Genomic DNA, 17,326 nt, shown 5'->3' with positions numbered 1-17,326 from the left:
AGAAAACTAAAGCTAGATCCTTATATATCACCCTGTACCAGAACCAACTCCAAATGGATCAAAGGCCTCGGAGTCAAAGCAGTCACTTCGAAAACATTACAGGATGCAATAAGAGAAACCCTAGGTCTCCTTGGCACAGGCCAAAATTTCCTTAATAGAGACCCAGAAACACCACAAATCAAAGAAAGATTGGACAAATGGGATTGCATGAAATTGCAGAGCTTCTGCATGGCAAAGGACATAGCTAGCAAGATCAATAGTAAGCCCAGGGATTGGGAGAAGATCTTCACTAGCCATACAACAGACAAGGGTCTCGTATCAAAAATATACCTGGAACTCAAAAAATTAAATTCCCCCAAAACAAATCTTCAAAGAAACAGCTGCCCAATAAATAAGTGGGCTGAAGATTTAAAGAGAAACTTCTCTGAAGAGGAAAGAAGGATGGCCAATAGACACATGAAGAAATGTTCAACCTCCCTAGCCATAAAAGAAATGCAAATCAAAACAACACTGAGATACCACCTTACCCGAGTTAGAATGGCTATAATCAAGAACTCTAATAACAGGTGCTGGAGGGGATATGGACAGAAGGGAACCTTACTGCATTGTTGGTGGGAGTGTAAACTTGTTCAACCACTTTGGAAAGGAGTATGGAGGTTTCTCAAAAGACTCCACATAGAGCTCCCTATGACCCAGCAATCCCACTTTTGGGCATTTACCCAAATGTTCACAAACAAGACTAAAGCTACCAGCACGACTATGTTTATTGCAGCATTATTTACCATAGCTAAGATATGGAACCAACCCAGATGCTCCTCAGTAGATGAATGGATCAAGAAAATGTGGTATATATACACAATGGAATTCTGTCTCCATCAGAAAGAATGATATTGCCCAATTTGTTAGGAAATGGAAAGACTTGGAAAAAAGTTATATTAAATGAAGTAAGCCAGGCCCAAAGCAACATAAGTCCCATGGTTTCCCTTATTTGCAATAACTAGTATATGTCTGAGTCAAGCAGAAAAGATCAGATAAGTTGATGTTAGGGAAATGAACCCTAAGATATGTATTCAAATGTTTTTTTGTCTTTCAGGTGATTGTGTCTAACACATTTATAAGATTATTTCTTTGTATGTCCCTCCCGCACAGTATAACCCCTGTTTTCACTGTATTTGATGTTGGTATAATTTATGGAGGGGAAAGGAAAAAAACAAATTGTTTAACTAGGGATACAGGTGGACCCATTGCAACAATGAGATGTACAAGTCATTATGTCGAAAACAAACTTTACAACTTTGGTGAGGGGGGGAGGGGAGGAGGAAGACTAGGTGGGGGAGAGGAAGGGAAGGGATGGGAAAGGGAAACAAAGGAGGAGGCTACAATACTTGATAAGAAATGTACTCATTATCTTGCCCATGTAATTGTAACCCCTCTGTACAGTATTTTCACAATAAAAAAAGAAGTAAAAATGGTTGTTCACTCAGCAAAAATAAATAAGAACAATATAAATTATTTGATAAAAAATAGTAGGAATCTAAAAGACATTCTTGACTTACTGAGTATTCAGTAACCCACTTTGCTTGTTTCTACATAAATAACTATTCTGTTCATAATGAAACTTTTCTGAAGTAACAAAAATAGCATTTATGTGGTACTATATATGCCAAGCACTTTTCTTATAAAGTAGGTTTTATTATTATCCTCATTTAAAAATAAGAAAAGTAGTTTAGTGGAGTTTAAGTAACTTGCCCAAGTTATACATAGTAAGTGTACTAGGACTCCAGAGACCACATTCTAGCCATTTTGCTATACTGTATGTCTACATAAAATATCATTTTGCTACAGCAAAATGTATCAGTGCAGCTTCTTTACTTTGGCTGAGAAAACTGCTCTTAACCCCATCTCCCTTAAATTTTCTCAGCTTCATTTCTGCTAGTCATACTATATTACACAAGTCACATTCTTATGTTATCACTCCCTTCTCCTTAATTTAAAGCCAATTATTTTGCCCTTAGGTAGCATATAGAAGAGCTTTAAAAGAAACACACTGAAGAATATTTCTCTTTTGATTTCAGTAGATTTAAAGTTACATTAATTTTGACAACAAGATCTGTTTAGATTCAAATGCTGATCTTAGTACTGTGGTTATTTAACAGTCCTTGTTCCTAAAGTTTCTCATGGTAAATCATAATAACAGTAGTAGTAGAGCACTCATTACTGTAGTAATTCAACATATCAGTCAATATAAAGTTCTCAAAGTTTTCCTTCTGGTTTTTTTTTTTTTTGGTCGGTCGTGGGCCTTGAACTCTGGGCCTGGGCACTGTCCCTCAGCTCTTCAGCTGAAGGCTAGTGCTCTACCACTTGAGCATCAGCCCCACTTCTGGCTTTTTCTGCTTTTGTGGTGCTGAGGAATCAAACCCAGGACCTCATGCATGCAAGGTAAACACTTTACCACTGAGCCAGCTTCCCTGCCCCCTTACTGGTTCTTTCTGTGTCTGGATTTTTCAGGACTGACAGTGTTTCTATTATAGTTGATAATACAGTACAGCACTATAGTTATTTTTGTTAATCACAGTTGACTAAAATATATTAATCTATACATTACAAAGCTATTAAAATTCTTTTTCCAGATAGATTCAGGAAAAGTTTTTTTTCTATAAATGGTGAAAGGCACTGGATAGCTTCTTAGATCATTGAGTACAAGTTCTATAAAGGCTTTATCTTTATATTAACATCAATAGGATTATACTCACACCAAGAGGAATTTAGGTTGACTATCGGAAAATTTCTTCTATTGGATATATACAACAGGAAAGAACACAAAAACTTTTAATTTTCATAGAGCCCTAGTGAAATTTTTCTCAGTTATCAAGTTCTATAATGTCTATCTTTTTCAAAGAGCTACAATCAAATTCAAGGCGTTTTTGCTTCTGCTCAATTGATCTGAATCACATAGATTTTACTATCATATAAAATGATTCAATCATTTAATAAAATTATTGATTTCATATTTTTGATTTTCCATAGGCTAAACATCATCCCTTAAGCCCTGTATATGTGTTAACGATGAAAAGAAACACATACCTACCTTCTGGAACAAGCATTGGACTGAAGCACAAGTTATTGAAAACTGCACATTGTCACAATTTCTATGCGAATATGTTAATGTTTTAAATAGAAGCAACACCAAGTTTTTTTTCTTAAATTACTAGGATCGGTGTTCTTTCCATTGGATTTGGTGCTCAAATGGTATTAGACTTGGGCTGGTAGGGCACAGCTATACAGTATATACATACATGTATATATACAGATACACAGATATATCTACATATACATACTGAATGTATATACAACCTTCCCCATAGTGAAATCAAAATAGATGTCTTTCGAAATGCAATGAAAAGGAAGCTAAATAACAAGAGAATCTAAAGATATTTATAAGCTGCTACATCCAAATGACAAGGTTAGCCATCATTAGACTTATGTTAGCCAATTAGTTCTTACATGGCTTCAGCCACTTTGACTTTAGTTTTCTGTTACTATTAACTATGAAATCTATGGGGGAAGTAGGCATAAAGGAAGAGCCACCTAAACAATGGAATAAAAACATATATGGCTGCCAGGTGCCAGTGGTTCATGCCCATAATCCTAGCTTCTCAGGATGCTCAGCTCTGAGGATCTTCATTTGAAGCCAGCCTGGGCAGAAAAGTTCCTGGGAGACTCTTATCTCCAATTAACCACTCAAAGTGGCACTGTGGCTCAAGTGGTAGAGTGTTAATCTTGAGCACAAAGAGGCTAAGGATAGGGCCTGGGCCCTGATTTCAAGCCTCACAACCAACAACAACAAAAAACATATGGCTAGAATTGGCTTACCTTTTGGTTTAATAAAGCACTTGCCAATTTTTGTACCTCTGAACTCAGTAAAGTAGTTCCTCTGATGACTTTGCTGAGAGCAGCAAGAGACTGATGAACACTTTGTACTAAACGAATGGCATTAAATTGCTCAAGAATGATAAATGACAATATTGGAGATCCTTGTCGGTCATTAGGAGGAGATACTTTCTGATGAATCAGGTTTGAATTCTAAAAGAAAAATGCCATTAAGTTACCAAATACTAATACAAATCACAGACATATTAAACCACATCAAAATTAGGACTGTTTATTATTTTTAAGAAATTTCTGAAATACTTATTTTATGTATGGTCAAATTCATTCATTTTACAAATACAAAACAAGGGAGCCTGGAATTCAGCATATTTGTTTACATGGGTGGAAATACAGAAAAGAGGAATCATACTGAGAAGCAATACTCTATTAGGACATCAAAGCAGAGGCAGGATACACTGCCACTCTCAATACAAAAGATAAACAGCATTTCACTACGAACCTGGTTTAGTTTCTTCCAGAGATTGAGGACAGGAGAAAGTTCATTAGACCAGATTTCTCTATCAAACTTGCAGCCAGCAGTTACTGATCTGCCCAAGATCCGCAGCTGTGAAATAACCTGAATGATGAAAGTATCAATAAATGAAAATAACTCCTAAATATCAGATTACAAAGAGGTTTTAATCTTATTATCTCTGTGCAACTGCCTTCATATTTTACGGACTTACCAGAATAGTTAAAAAATAAAGATGAGGAAAACATTATAGACTGTGATAACTCTCATTTTAAAAGGTGTTTCTTTATTCAGAAAGCACTCATTACCTATTATTAATATCTTCTTGGCTCATTTTTGAAATCCATGTTTGTCTATTTTAATTCCATAATATAAAAATGCTGAAAAAGATACATTCTTTAAAAGCAGAAACTAGCAAGGTAATAGCATAGTAAACATTGTAAAATGGTAAAGCAAGGCTGAGTCATTACTGGTTGACAAGATTTCATAAATCTAATTTTTAACACCCCAGAGTAATTTTAAGCTGTCATTTCTGTGTTCTTCTACATAAGGCTCCAAAGAAGTATCGGTCAATTAATTAGAATGAAGCCAAGTTAACATTCACTATTTACATTCACCTTGGTAACTTCCTTAGTCTGTCATCATTCTCATCAAAAGTCAATTGTTAACACTTTCTAATTTTTTTTTTTTTTTGGTTGTGGTGCTTGAACTCTGGGCCTGGGCACTGTCCCTCAGCTCTTCAGCTCAAGGCAGTGCTCTACCACTTGAGCCACAGCACCACTTCTGGTTTTCTGATGGTGAACTGGAGATACGAATTTCACGGACCTTCCTGCCCGGGCTAGGTTTGAACTGCAATCCTCAGATTCAGCCTCCTGAGTAGCTAGGATTACAGGGGTGGGCCACCAGCCCTAGGCTTTCTAAAATGTTTAATGGTTCCCATTTTAAGAAAATTAACATTTATAATCATTTATGAGTAATAATCCAGATTATAGAGTATTCTAAATACTGGACCACAGATAATATGGTGTGAGTCTAAAGTCAACAAGGTGATGATTCTTTAATGTTTCAACTGAACATTAATTATCTATTATTAACTAACATAAAATTTTAAAAAAACAAGTATATATTATCCTAAGTCAGTATTTTAAATTTATGATATTTGCAGCACTGTTAATTACTTTTCTGCTTTCATTTTCTGAAAGATCTAAGTTGTTTTTCCTTATGACCTATATGCCATATTTTGTTGATCCTATATTAGTAAAATTTGTAATAAGAGCTACAAGTCTTTCAGAATGAATATTCTATTTTATCATTAACATTCACAATCATGTTGTTAATTTACTTCTTGTGCTTTTGATTGATTTTCTAGTCTTTTAAAAAGCTATAGTGATTCAGCGTTTGATTCTCAGTTTTTCTGATAAATTATTTTCATTTGTTCTAGCTGAACTCTGCAACAGCACCTAATTTATCAGCTTTGCTACACTTCAAAACATCACTACTTGGTAGTCAGGAGATGCAGTTTTAACTTTGGTAACATTGCTATCACTTACTTGTGTTTTAAATTTGTCAAACAGGACAGCAAATGATTACAGGGAAAAGAAACAAAGTAAAAGTACTTTTTATACATGAAGCTAAAAACTATTTTAATAAAATGTAAACAAGGTCAAAGGTTTTTGCTTTCTGTCCTAGAAAAACACATGATGCTGAGTTATTTAACAAATTATTCTGATGCTTAATAAACATGAGTTCAAAAACAGGAAAAATATTCTTATTAACAAGGTTTTAACAATGGGCCATCATTTCTGCAAATTCTAACATACTTTTCACAAGCACAGATAATGTCTATTAATCATATCTGAAACCACTAAAATATTTTTTTCAGTAATACTGCCTTAAGGGGATAGAATGCCATCTATTAACAGCATTTTTACATGGATTCTTCTGTATTCTATGGAAAATTCAAGCTTGTGTTATGAAATCAGACCACTTTGGGAACCTCAGAAAACAAGCCTAAATACATGCCTAAGAACTGTAGGAAAGCTACAGAATTTGTTGCTATTACACCTATCCTTATTTCAAAGACCTATAAGAAAGAGATACTCAGTAATTCCTGAAACGTCTCCTGGCAGGCTTCACCTGGTCTCTAGCATGTTTTCATTACAAGACATGGCATGGTTTTCATGTAGCTCCGTGTCCCCCAAGAATCCATTAAGAACAAAGACTTGGTTCCCAGGGTGCTGCTACTGGGAAGTGAGGCAGAGTGGGAAATATTAGGTCACGGTGTGCAGGGGTAAGAACCTTGCAAAATGTCTCATTCTGGACCCTATGTCATATGTCATATATTCATTATTTCTGTTTCTTCTTATGGAAAAGTTTGTTTTTTAGGGAATTCCTTTGGAAAGCATTTTTTATCCTGCTTTACACTCTGAATGCCTCCACTTTGCAATGAAAAGCTCATCACTGAGGAAAGGGGTAACAGCAGATTTCCTCATCAACCTTCCATCTACCAGATTCAATCTTCCACACTGTTTTTTAATCATTTTTTGTTTACCAAGATTTAATTCACAAAAATTCTTTCTTTTACCATTTGCATTCAAATTAAGAGATTTTTTTATTCCTTTCTATATAACCTATAAATGCTTAAAATTCAAGTTTGTAATATTATTTCCACATAAACATTCAAAAGAAAGTGATATCACTATATTATGACCAAAGTAAATAGACTGATGTGGTTTTTCAGTGTTCTTGCTTTTATTTTATATGGTCTTAGAACTTAAGATGTGAAAAGTACTCAAACTCATGTTTGTCAGAAGTTAATATATAGGCACATAATATCTCACACTGCTGATCATGCTACTGGCAAAGTGGAAACAGATATGTTCCTGAAACACACATTCTTGTATTCAAATAGAAGGTTAGCTGAGAGAAAAGTGTAACTTAAGCTCCTTTATTTCAAAAATTGAATTTACCAGGAACTTGTGACTTTAATAATGATGACAAACTATTTGAGTCAAGATAACCACAGCTGCTGAACATGAGGAATCACAGCTGCTGTGAATGGCTCATAAAAGCCATTCAGTGCCATGCTCTAAAATGATTATACCAGCAATTAATCCTCAAATCTTTGGCAACAGAAAACTCATCATTGCATTTTAGGAATAAATATGACACATTTGAAGAACTTTGCTACAAAATTGCTTCTGAGTCTATGAAAATATAATCATATTCTGGAACTCCAAAGCATGTTTAGGAAAATAAAAAATGTGTACTCTTATAGAAAACACATATAAAACTTTTATAAAAGTAAAGCTACTCATAGATTTGATTAGTAACAATTCCCTTCTAAAACCTGCTGTTTTTGAGTAACATCACTAGCTTTCTACATCTGCTTTCTAACTCACCTCTTTGCTCCAAGTCTTACTCCCTATTGTCCATTCTCTACAAGTTATACACTGCCAGAAGGATCTAATTAATGCTATAGATCACAAGGCTCAACCTTCTCTCCAGCACCTTCATCTTAGCTAGCTCTACACTAATACCCCTCTCCCACTCTGTTTTTCAACCATGTCTGCTTTACTGCCATCTTTCTAACTGAAAACAAAGAAAAATGGCCACAAACATATGGCAGTATGTTTAGTCATACTGATCAAAAATGCTAATTTAAGAAATAATATTTTAACACATCAGATTGGCAGAATATAAAGGTATCTAAAATTCCATATATAATGGAATTAGGAGGATGTGGCTGTTACATGGGGATGGCATGACCGTAAGTTACGATGAACATCAAATAATTGGACACAATGGTTCTATCAGAAACACTTGTTCCTGCATACCAGGAGATGCATCCACAAATACTCATAATAGCAAACATAAGAATCAAATATCTAGAGTAACTCAATTATATAATGCAAATAGGCACAGTAAGAGCAAAGGATAGCAAAGCAAAAATATGGCTATTATTAGAAAAACAAACTTGGAGGAAAAAGCAAGTTCTAGAACGTCACATGCTATATACTTTTATAAAATTCAAAAATAAATAAACACAGATCCAGATGCATTATATATATATATATATACACATTGTTTTGTTAAATGGCAAAAAATACATAACCTAAAAATTAAGAAAAATGAGGGAAAGGGTAGGTAGGGTGGGAGGGATGGGTTAGAATGTTCAAAGGGGCAACACTGATCAAGAGGCACTATGTTCATAAACTACTCTGTTGAATGGCAACTCTTGTACAACTACTTAAAAGACAAAAGTAAAATAAAACTATATTTTAGGCACATGTATGTTGAGAAAGTACATGGGAGCTAAATTTTGTGAGACTTAAGTATCTGAAAATATTATTATATTTGGCTGGTAATTGGCTATGTAATTTTAGTTTGTCAATTTTCTCCCATATTTTTCATGGTATTATCATTGCTATCTACCAAAAATGTTATAGTAAAAGCTTATACTATTTTATGAGGCATACATACACAGACACACATATATCTCCTAATGTAATCCTCTTTACCTGTGCCTGACTATACATTTACATAGTAAGCCCCACCTGTCTAATGTTTGTGCATGTGAGAGAGATAAAGAGAATATGTATGTACATAATACTGCTATTTTTAGAAGTTTGAAAGTACCTGTGAGGTAGGGTCAAGGGCAAGGATGGAAAAGGAAGGGAAAGGGAGGTTGTGGAAGGATGGGTGAGAATGTTGTCAGGGATGATATAGATCAAGATGCGTTGTATTCATAAACTCCTTTGTTAAATGTTAACGCCTTTGTACAACTACTTAAAGACAAATAACTAAAAAATGAAGATTATAACAAAAAACAAAGCCAGTTAGGAAATAAGTGGTGTAAGTGTTGAAAGGAAATATTATTTTATATGAATGCTTATTATAATATTTATAGACCTGCAGATTTAAACCATGCAGATACATAAAGTATTGATGTCAGGGCGAAGGATATGTGAAGCATGGAGGATATAAGGCCAGTGTGGTTACAACAGATTAAGGAGAAGACTCATGCATGTGGGATCGTGAAGATCTCGAAGACTGATTTTACTCCGAGTTAGATGCAAAACTATAGGAAAAGACTATTTATATTACTATCTACAGAATACGAAAATACCTATCTTTTGGTAGAAAGACTGTATTTCCTAGATAGATGCAGATTTGCCTAAGATCATAGATATGTTGAGACTCATTCTTATTTGCCTAGATCTAAAATCTTCATAGGAAGATTTAAGTGCTTATGTAAATGTGGATTCAAATGACAGCTAAGACATCTATTTTTGGTAAGTCATCCAACACACTGACTAGATGCAGAAAACTAAAAAGTATTTACACCAAAATTTCATTGTTATCTCATATTTCTCCAGAGATCCATTGATTTCTAAAAAAGAGAAAGCTTTTGCTAGAAACTATTTAAATAATTTTATGCTACCATTTATTAAACTTATTAAGTCCATAAATCACAGCTCAGAATTGTCAACATGTAATGTCTTAAATAAGATATTCAATAACATGACATTTTTTTCTAATAACCATAGAACCAAATGACAAACTCAGTACAAGTGACATTTTTTATCTGTTTGTTTTGAATAGAAGAGCAAAATTAAAGCCGGGCGCTGGTGGCTCACGCCTGTAATCCTAGCTACTCAGGAGGCTGATCTGAGGATCATGGTTCAAAGCCAGCCTGGGCAGGAAAGTCTGTGAGACTCTTATCTCCAATAAACCACTAGAAAACGGAAAGTGGTGCTATGGCTCAAGTGGTAGAGCGCTCGCCTTGAGCTGAAGAGTGCAGGGACAGTGCCGAAGCCCAGAGTTCAAGCCCCACAACCGACAGAAAGAAAGTAAGAGCAAAATTAAGAATTATCAAATTCTAGAAATTCCTAAGTTTAAAGCACTCATGGCAGCAAAAATGTTTCAAATAACTGAGTTGATGGTAATAGCTTGCAGTATCATTAATAATACAAGAAACCCAGGTTATTCTGCTCAGATTATCACTTATGTCACTGGTACTGATTAGCACTGTAAAAAAATTTCAATAGATTATTCATCAAGCCCTGTTCCATCAGTCTAATATCTTACTAGGTTGCTTTAACTCTGCACTCATACATTAAGGAAAATTACTCCATGTGATCAGATTAAAAAAAGAATCTGAAAGGCAGATTTCATGCTTTTAGAATAACAAGACTGGGTATTCTCTACAGTCTCTCAAAGCTGAGGTATCTAAGAATCACCAAGACATGTATTTAGACAAATAAGATTCCAAAGCCCTCTTTTTATACAGTCTAATTTTACAGACCTTGGATGGTACTTATTTTACCTTTTTATAAAAATGTTTGTTGTACAGAGGGGTTACAGTTATATGAGCAAGGTAATGAGTACATTTCTTATCAAGCATTGTTGCCTCCTCCTTTGTTTTCCCCCCTACCATCCCTTCTCTCCCACCTCCAAAACTATACTACCCCCCCACCTAAATTATAAAGTTCATTTTTCAACTTAGTGGCTTATACATCTCATTGTTGCAATGGGTCAACCTGCATCCCTATTTAAACATTTTGTTTTTTCCCTTTCCCTCTCCCAATTATACTGACATCAAATACAGTGAAAACAGGGGTTATACCGTGGGGGAGGAACATACAAAGCAACAAAAAATCACATGGTACCTTATAAATATGTTAGAAACAATAGCAAGCAAGAAAAAAATCACTTGTGTCCCTATCTTGGGGTTCATTTCGCTTAACTTCACCTTTTAGACAGCAGAACACAGATACTGCCCAGGATTTAACTTTGCTGGAAGGAGAATCACAGCTATTTAAGGATTACTTGAAATAATATATATTGTAATTGTGGATTAAAAGACGCCAAACCATGCAGAACTAAGTACAGAAATATATGACAAAACAGACTTCAAAAAAATTAGTCAAAAGAGACAAAGAAATTCATTTCATACTGATAAAGGGACAACCCATAAGAGGATCTAACAATTGTAAACATTGGTCTACCTAATTTCTCAACACAAACATGACTACAAAAATAAAGACAAAATACCTAGGAGAATGATAATTTAAAAAAAACTTCATGAGATATAAGATACAGAAAAACAGCTAAATAAAATTAAAAGATGAATAGGGAATATGAGAAATTCAGTAGCATTTTTGAAAAAGAACCAAAAAGAGAGCTTGGAAATGAAAAGATTAAGTCAAATTTTAAAATACAATTGTAAGCCTCAGCAACTTGAGAAGGCAGGAGAAAGACTATGTGAATCTGAAGACTGGTCTAATAAAGAGATGACCCACAGAATGGGAAGAAATCTTTGTGACATACATCTGACAAGGGATTTATAACCAGAATATACAAGGAGCTCAAAAACTTAAACTCCCAAAGAATCAATTCAATTAATAAATAAGCAAATGAACTGAACAGAAAATTCTCAAAAGTTGTAAAAATACCCAATAAATACATGAAGAAATACTCAACATTCCTGACCATAAAGAAATGTAAGTCAAAACAATATTGAGATTTCAGTATTTTTTCAATCTGTTGCTTGGGCATTATGTTGGCTATAGGACAATCATTCTCTTTCCATCTCCCTAGTCCCTATATACCTCAAAACAGCATTACAATTAGAATCATATTTTATAATAGTTATAGACATATATTTGTATAGAATATAGTTATATACAATCATGTATTTATGTGTATTTATTTACAGATATAATTTATACACTAGAAGCATGTTTTATTCACTTAAACAGAGAAAAATAAAACAGGATTAGATATTTACTCTTAAATAAAGTTCTTTCAGGTTTACTTCAAACAGGAGAATGTATTTTCAGAGCTAATGTGAATATACACACACAAAAAAATCCCTGTATATAAGTAGACCCATTGCAACAATAAGATGTACAAGTTGTTATGTTGAAAACAAACTTTACAACTTTGGTGGAGGGAGGGGAGGAGGATTGGGGGGGCGGGGGGGGGAGTTGGAAGGGATGGGAAGGGGAAACAAAGGAGGAGGCTACAATGCTTGATAAGAAATGTACTCATTATCTTGCCCATGTAATTGTAACCACTCTGTACAGTATTTTCACAATTTAAAAAATCCCTGTATATACACTATTAAAGTGGGTATTGTAAAATATTTTATATATAAATCTATTTTACAATATAGTTTATAATAAAATTTTATGCTATTATATAATACATAAAATAATAACCTATTATTTTAGATTGGATAAAGAGCATGCAGGGAAATACCTAGAGTGTAATCATGTATGAAAGGAAACTCAGTAACCTTCATGTCCTCTCATAGACTATCTGAGTTGACACTATCTAAGAAAGTGCAACAGGAATATCTTCAGTTGGCATAGGTGAGGAGCCTATTTGTACCTAGGAACACTTACATTTATTTTCATAAACACACAGGGTAACAATTTTTACAATAATACAAAATGAACATTAAAACTGCAGAACAGATACTTTAACAATAATGGAAGAAACAAAGCTTGTGGGCCTTGTACTAAAGAAATTCAAGGTTGCTGGACTCGGGCTCAGCAGCATTTTTCTAAAAGGGAGATTATTTTCTTAGATTACCTGAGAACTGATCATGCGCTGAGATGAGCGAGCAATATTGGCAGGCAGACCAAAGAAACTCGGTTTATCGTCCTCTGGAAGTTTATCAATGACAGCACGATAGTCCTGGACACAAAGAAGTACAAGGATTTCTCATTAGATATTGAATTCACAACCAGCAAAACCAGAAAGAATAAATATTTGTAAAATATTAGTTATCCATATTTTACATTTTCTAGATAAATCTCACTGTACTTTATCTCAGTTATCCATAAGAAATAATTTCTCATTAATACTTCTCTAGGCATTATTTGATACTCTTTATTTTCTTATGCAACTTCCCATCAAAGTGTCCTGGATTGATTAAAACAATGTTATCTACATTTCTATAACAACGTTTTGTTAGACGTTTTAGGAAATTTTGTCATTTCTTTTCCTTCAATCTACCTAAAGAATTCAGTTCGTACTGGTATAAAATTAAGATAAATGTTCCAGAAATGTTTCTCAAAAATATAGAAAATTCTTTAAACCGATGAATAGCCTGCTATTCAAGTTCTCCTTGTTACCACTTTATTGTAAAGCAATTCCATACCCACAGCCAGCTAGTCCTCAGTTTGCTTGTGGCCCTGGCATGCGGCCTTACATGGTTCTTTTCAATATGGCTGTGAAGTCTTGTCTAGACTGGAGTCTTCTGCCTCCCTAGAACTATATACTGACATGCTGACTAAAGAACTAGCATCTACACTTCCAGATTCACTCACATGGACCCAAAAGGATGTTACTGCATGATGCCGTTAATGTAAACAGCATGAACACAGGGAAAACAAATGTAGATTGTGAGAAATCAACATGAACATTTGTGGGGGAGGAATAACTAGAAGGGCCATGAGAAGAGTGTTTGGGGAGCTGTGTTCTACTTGCTCTATGCATTCAAGGTATAAAAGATCAATGTAGCATACTTATGTTAGAAATGAATGTTGTGTGTACTGTGTGAAAAATGTACCACATGAAAAAGATGTGGGTGTACTATCTGAAAAATACAGAATACATAAATATGTTATGTGTTGTTTCCTTATTCAAACTAATGTTCTCCTTCTAGAAAGTAAATTCCATAAATAAGCATTTGCATCCACAATGCTTACAACAGCTGAAACAGGTGTTCTGTGCAAATTACTGAATGGGAAAAGTAAAAATACTAAAAGCAAAAACAGATATGATAATCATTAACATAAAACATAAGGTAATATTCATATAGTTAATATTTACTCTTAAAATTTTTGGTGTTTTGACAGTTATGTCACAAACAAAAATATCTTTAAAAATATTTGGGTGAGAAAAAAAGACATCACACAAATTAGGAAAATATATAATGTCACACATAAATATATATACACACATACATTTGCAATTCATGAAAAAATACATTATAATAATATTTGATGTAGGCTGAGGGTAGAGACTAATCCTTATAATTCCAGCTACTCAGGAGGGCAGAGATCAGAAGAACAACAGTTCAAGGCCAGCCTGAGCAAAAAGTTCCTATCTCAACAAATAAACCAGTTGTGGTTAGTGTGCATCTGTAACCCCAGCTATCTGGGAGGTCTAAATAGAAAGATCACTGAACAAAAACAAGAGATCCTATCTAAAACAAATAAAACAATAAACAGCTGGGAACTTGTCTCAAGTGGTAGCGCACCAGAGCAATCAGGAGGCCCCGAGTTCAAAGCCCCGGATATAGATAGATAGAGATGGATGTATGTGTATATATATAAATATATATTTTATTACATCGAATATGTGTGTATATATATAAATATTATATATATTATATATAAATATTATAATATTTATATATATATACACATATTCGATGTAATAAAATATTGGGACATTTGTACAACTGTAAGTTTATGATAAATTGAAGTAGGATTGAAATCTTTGGCTATATTAATACTGTTTTCTGGAAGATGACTGTATTCTGGAAGTCTTCCAAGTGATGACTGGAGGTCAAAGCGACACACAATAGTTGCTGTGATTTCCTTGCATATATCCAGGCCTGTTTTAAGTTTATGAGCCAGAAACTCAAGGTAAGATTTAAGAAAACTTGACTTCTTTGCACTCCTCAGGGTAGGTCACACTTATTAGAAAGCAACATCTCCCATTCTAGATATTAACATGAGCCCAACACTAAACTTTTCTTGGCAATTGCAGATTTGCCTAAGCACTAGTCAATCGTCACTAGAATCAATAAATCTTCAATACATACCCAAAAGTTCACAGAACACATACAGGGTATATTGACAAAACAGTCTGTCCTAGGAATAACAACTTGGGTTTTTGAAAATAAAATATTTTTAACAGTGTTAAAATAATCCCAGTATTTCTCTAATAGATTGAAAATGATATTACCTACCAAAATGCTGCAGGATTTTGGTAGAGCTATGGAATATGGAAAAACACTTTTCTTGTTCCTTTGATTTAATATGTCAATTACTGAAGAGTTAAAAAACTGTTTCAGGTATGACTGAAGAACTCTAAGATCAAAATAGTTATCTACTCGTCCTCCATAAATAGCATTTTCAAGCAAACCATGTACAAATTCCCACTGTATGTCTTTGGATCCTGTAAGTTAAAAATACTTTTATTAATCTCATTTTAAAAGGTTAATAAAAATACAAAAATTATATTTATCAGTTGTGGAAGGATATATATGTGGTGTATATATGTGTATATATACAAAACACAACTAAATCACTTATTAGCATCACATAGTTGTACAGGGGGTTCAGTTCATCGTGTCTGCTTTTGGTTACAATGCATTTTGATCAGTCACTCCATTCTCACATGCCTCATATCCCCCTTCCCAAATCAGTCTGAGTGAGTTTGTTCCATTTCCATGTGTTCACATACGTTATTATGACTATATTTGCCTTCCTTCACCTTCTACATTCATCCACTTACCTTCCCAGTAATAGCCACGACAGTGCCAGGACATGCTGCAACTTCCTAAAGTATTTCTTAAAATGGTCCATATTAACAGTAGGTACATTTACTTAAATATCAGTTAACCAAGTAAAAATTTCCAAGTATTTTATACTTATAAACTCAATCTTTGCCACCCCAGAAGTATTAAATAGAGAAGTATCAATATTACTCCATGAATGGAGACATTAAGAGGTCTAGGAAGTTTGAGTTTGGATTGGTAATGAGGTATTCTGAATGCACAGTCATCATTTTCTACCACAAAACATTGCCTACTTACCACTGAAACACCTTAAAAGAACCTCCCCAAAACCTAATTTTATTCTGAGCGAATATTTAGTGCCTATTACTGAATTATTGAATGGGGGAATGATAAAATATTTGGTTCCTAAAATAATCTGACTAGGGAAATTCTACAAATCACCTTCATACACCTTCTATATACTGACTTAGAGTCAATCTTTCATTTTTCTATTCCAGTAGGAGAGAAACATAGTGTAGGTGGAGCTGGTAAGGTAGATGAGTGGTACAGTGTTTGCCTGGCGTGTGCAAGGCTTCAGGAAGGTGGGGTGGTTCCCAGAGTCACAAAAAAAAAACCCAAAATTTTAAAAAATGACAATTGTTTTCTATAAGATATGACCTCATTCTGCAACAGAAATTGCTTTAAAATCACAATTCAGTGATTAACAGTAGAAAATCAGAAGTTTCAGATCTCTCATAAGTATAGGAAACAAAGATTTTTGTTAGGAGTACTAGTTTAATTGTATTTTGTCATTACAGAATTCAGAGATAATCACAAATAGAAGTGTTACAATGTTCCTTGGGATAAAGGGACCTACATGGCAGAGAAAGAGTTACCACTATTGTCCTGCATATACACAGTGGTCAATAGCCGAGCACTTCATCAAGACCTAACTTCCTCCCTTCCACTGTTAGTCCCCAAATGAGGTATTAGTGATGGATATGCCAGTCATGAGTAAATAGGTCACCCAGGAGTGCAGCAACATTATAGCAGACCTTCCAATTTATAAAATACACTGGCTGTTTTATACAATATTTTACAGAAGTTATATAACAAAATCTTCCTTTTCTCCTAATATTCACTGTTCTCAAAAATAAATGTTGGTTGTTCAAGACAAAAGTGCGAAATTAAATTACAACAAAGCCAAACACTGCTTAACCCATATATTAAATGTACTAAACATCAATGTTTCATGTGGCTTCTCATTTAAACCTTTCAATAACTAGACAAACAGATAGTGCCAATGTTTCTACTGCTTTATGGACCTAGAACTGAGGTTTAAACATTAAGAAACTTACTCTAGCTTACATGGTAATTAATCTCCATACAAATTTTCTCAT

At 34.1% G+C, this 17,326-nt stretch overlaps 1 protein-coding gene across 1 annotated transcript in view; it reads right to left on the bottom strand.

The window, feature by feature from the left end:
• The window catches only part of Dync2h1 (dynein, cytoplasmic 2, heavy chain 1), a 174,419-nt gene that overhangs the window by 17,796 nt on the left and 139,297 nt on the right, over positions 1-17,326 (bottom strand). The window contains exons 81-84 of the mRNA XM_013009687.1: positions 15,396-15,604; positions 13,004-13,108; positions 4,391-4,507; positions 3,874-4,083 (exon numbers count right to left, since the gene is read on the bottom strand). Of these exons, the coding sequence (XP_012865141.1) occupies positions 3,874-4,083; positions 4,391-4,507; positions 13,004-13,108; positions 15,396-15,604 (641 nt within the window). The remainder of the gene's footprint in view (positions 1-3,873; positions 4,084-4,390; positions 4,508-13,003; positions 13,109-15,395; positions 15,605-17,326) is intronic.

Source organism: Dipodomys ordii, unplaced genomic scaffold, assembly GCF_000151885.1.
Source record: "Dipodomys ordii isolate 6190 unplaced genomic scaffold, Dord_2.0 Scaffold10, whole genome shotgun sequence".
Taxonomy (NCBI): domain Eukaryota; kingdom Metazoa; phylum Chordata; class Mammalia; order Rodentia; family Heteromyidae; genus Dipodomys; species Dipodomys ordii.
This window is presented reverse-complemented; position numbering and strand designations above follow the sequence as displayed.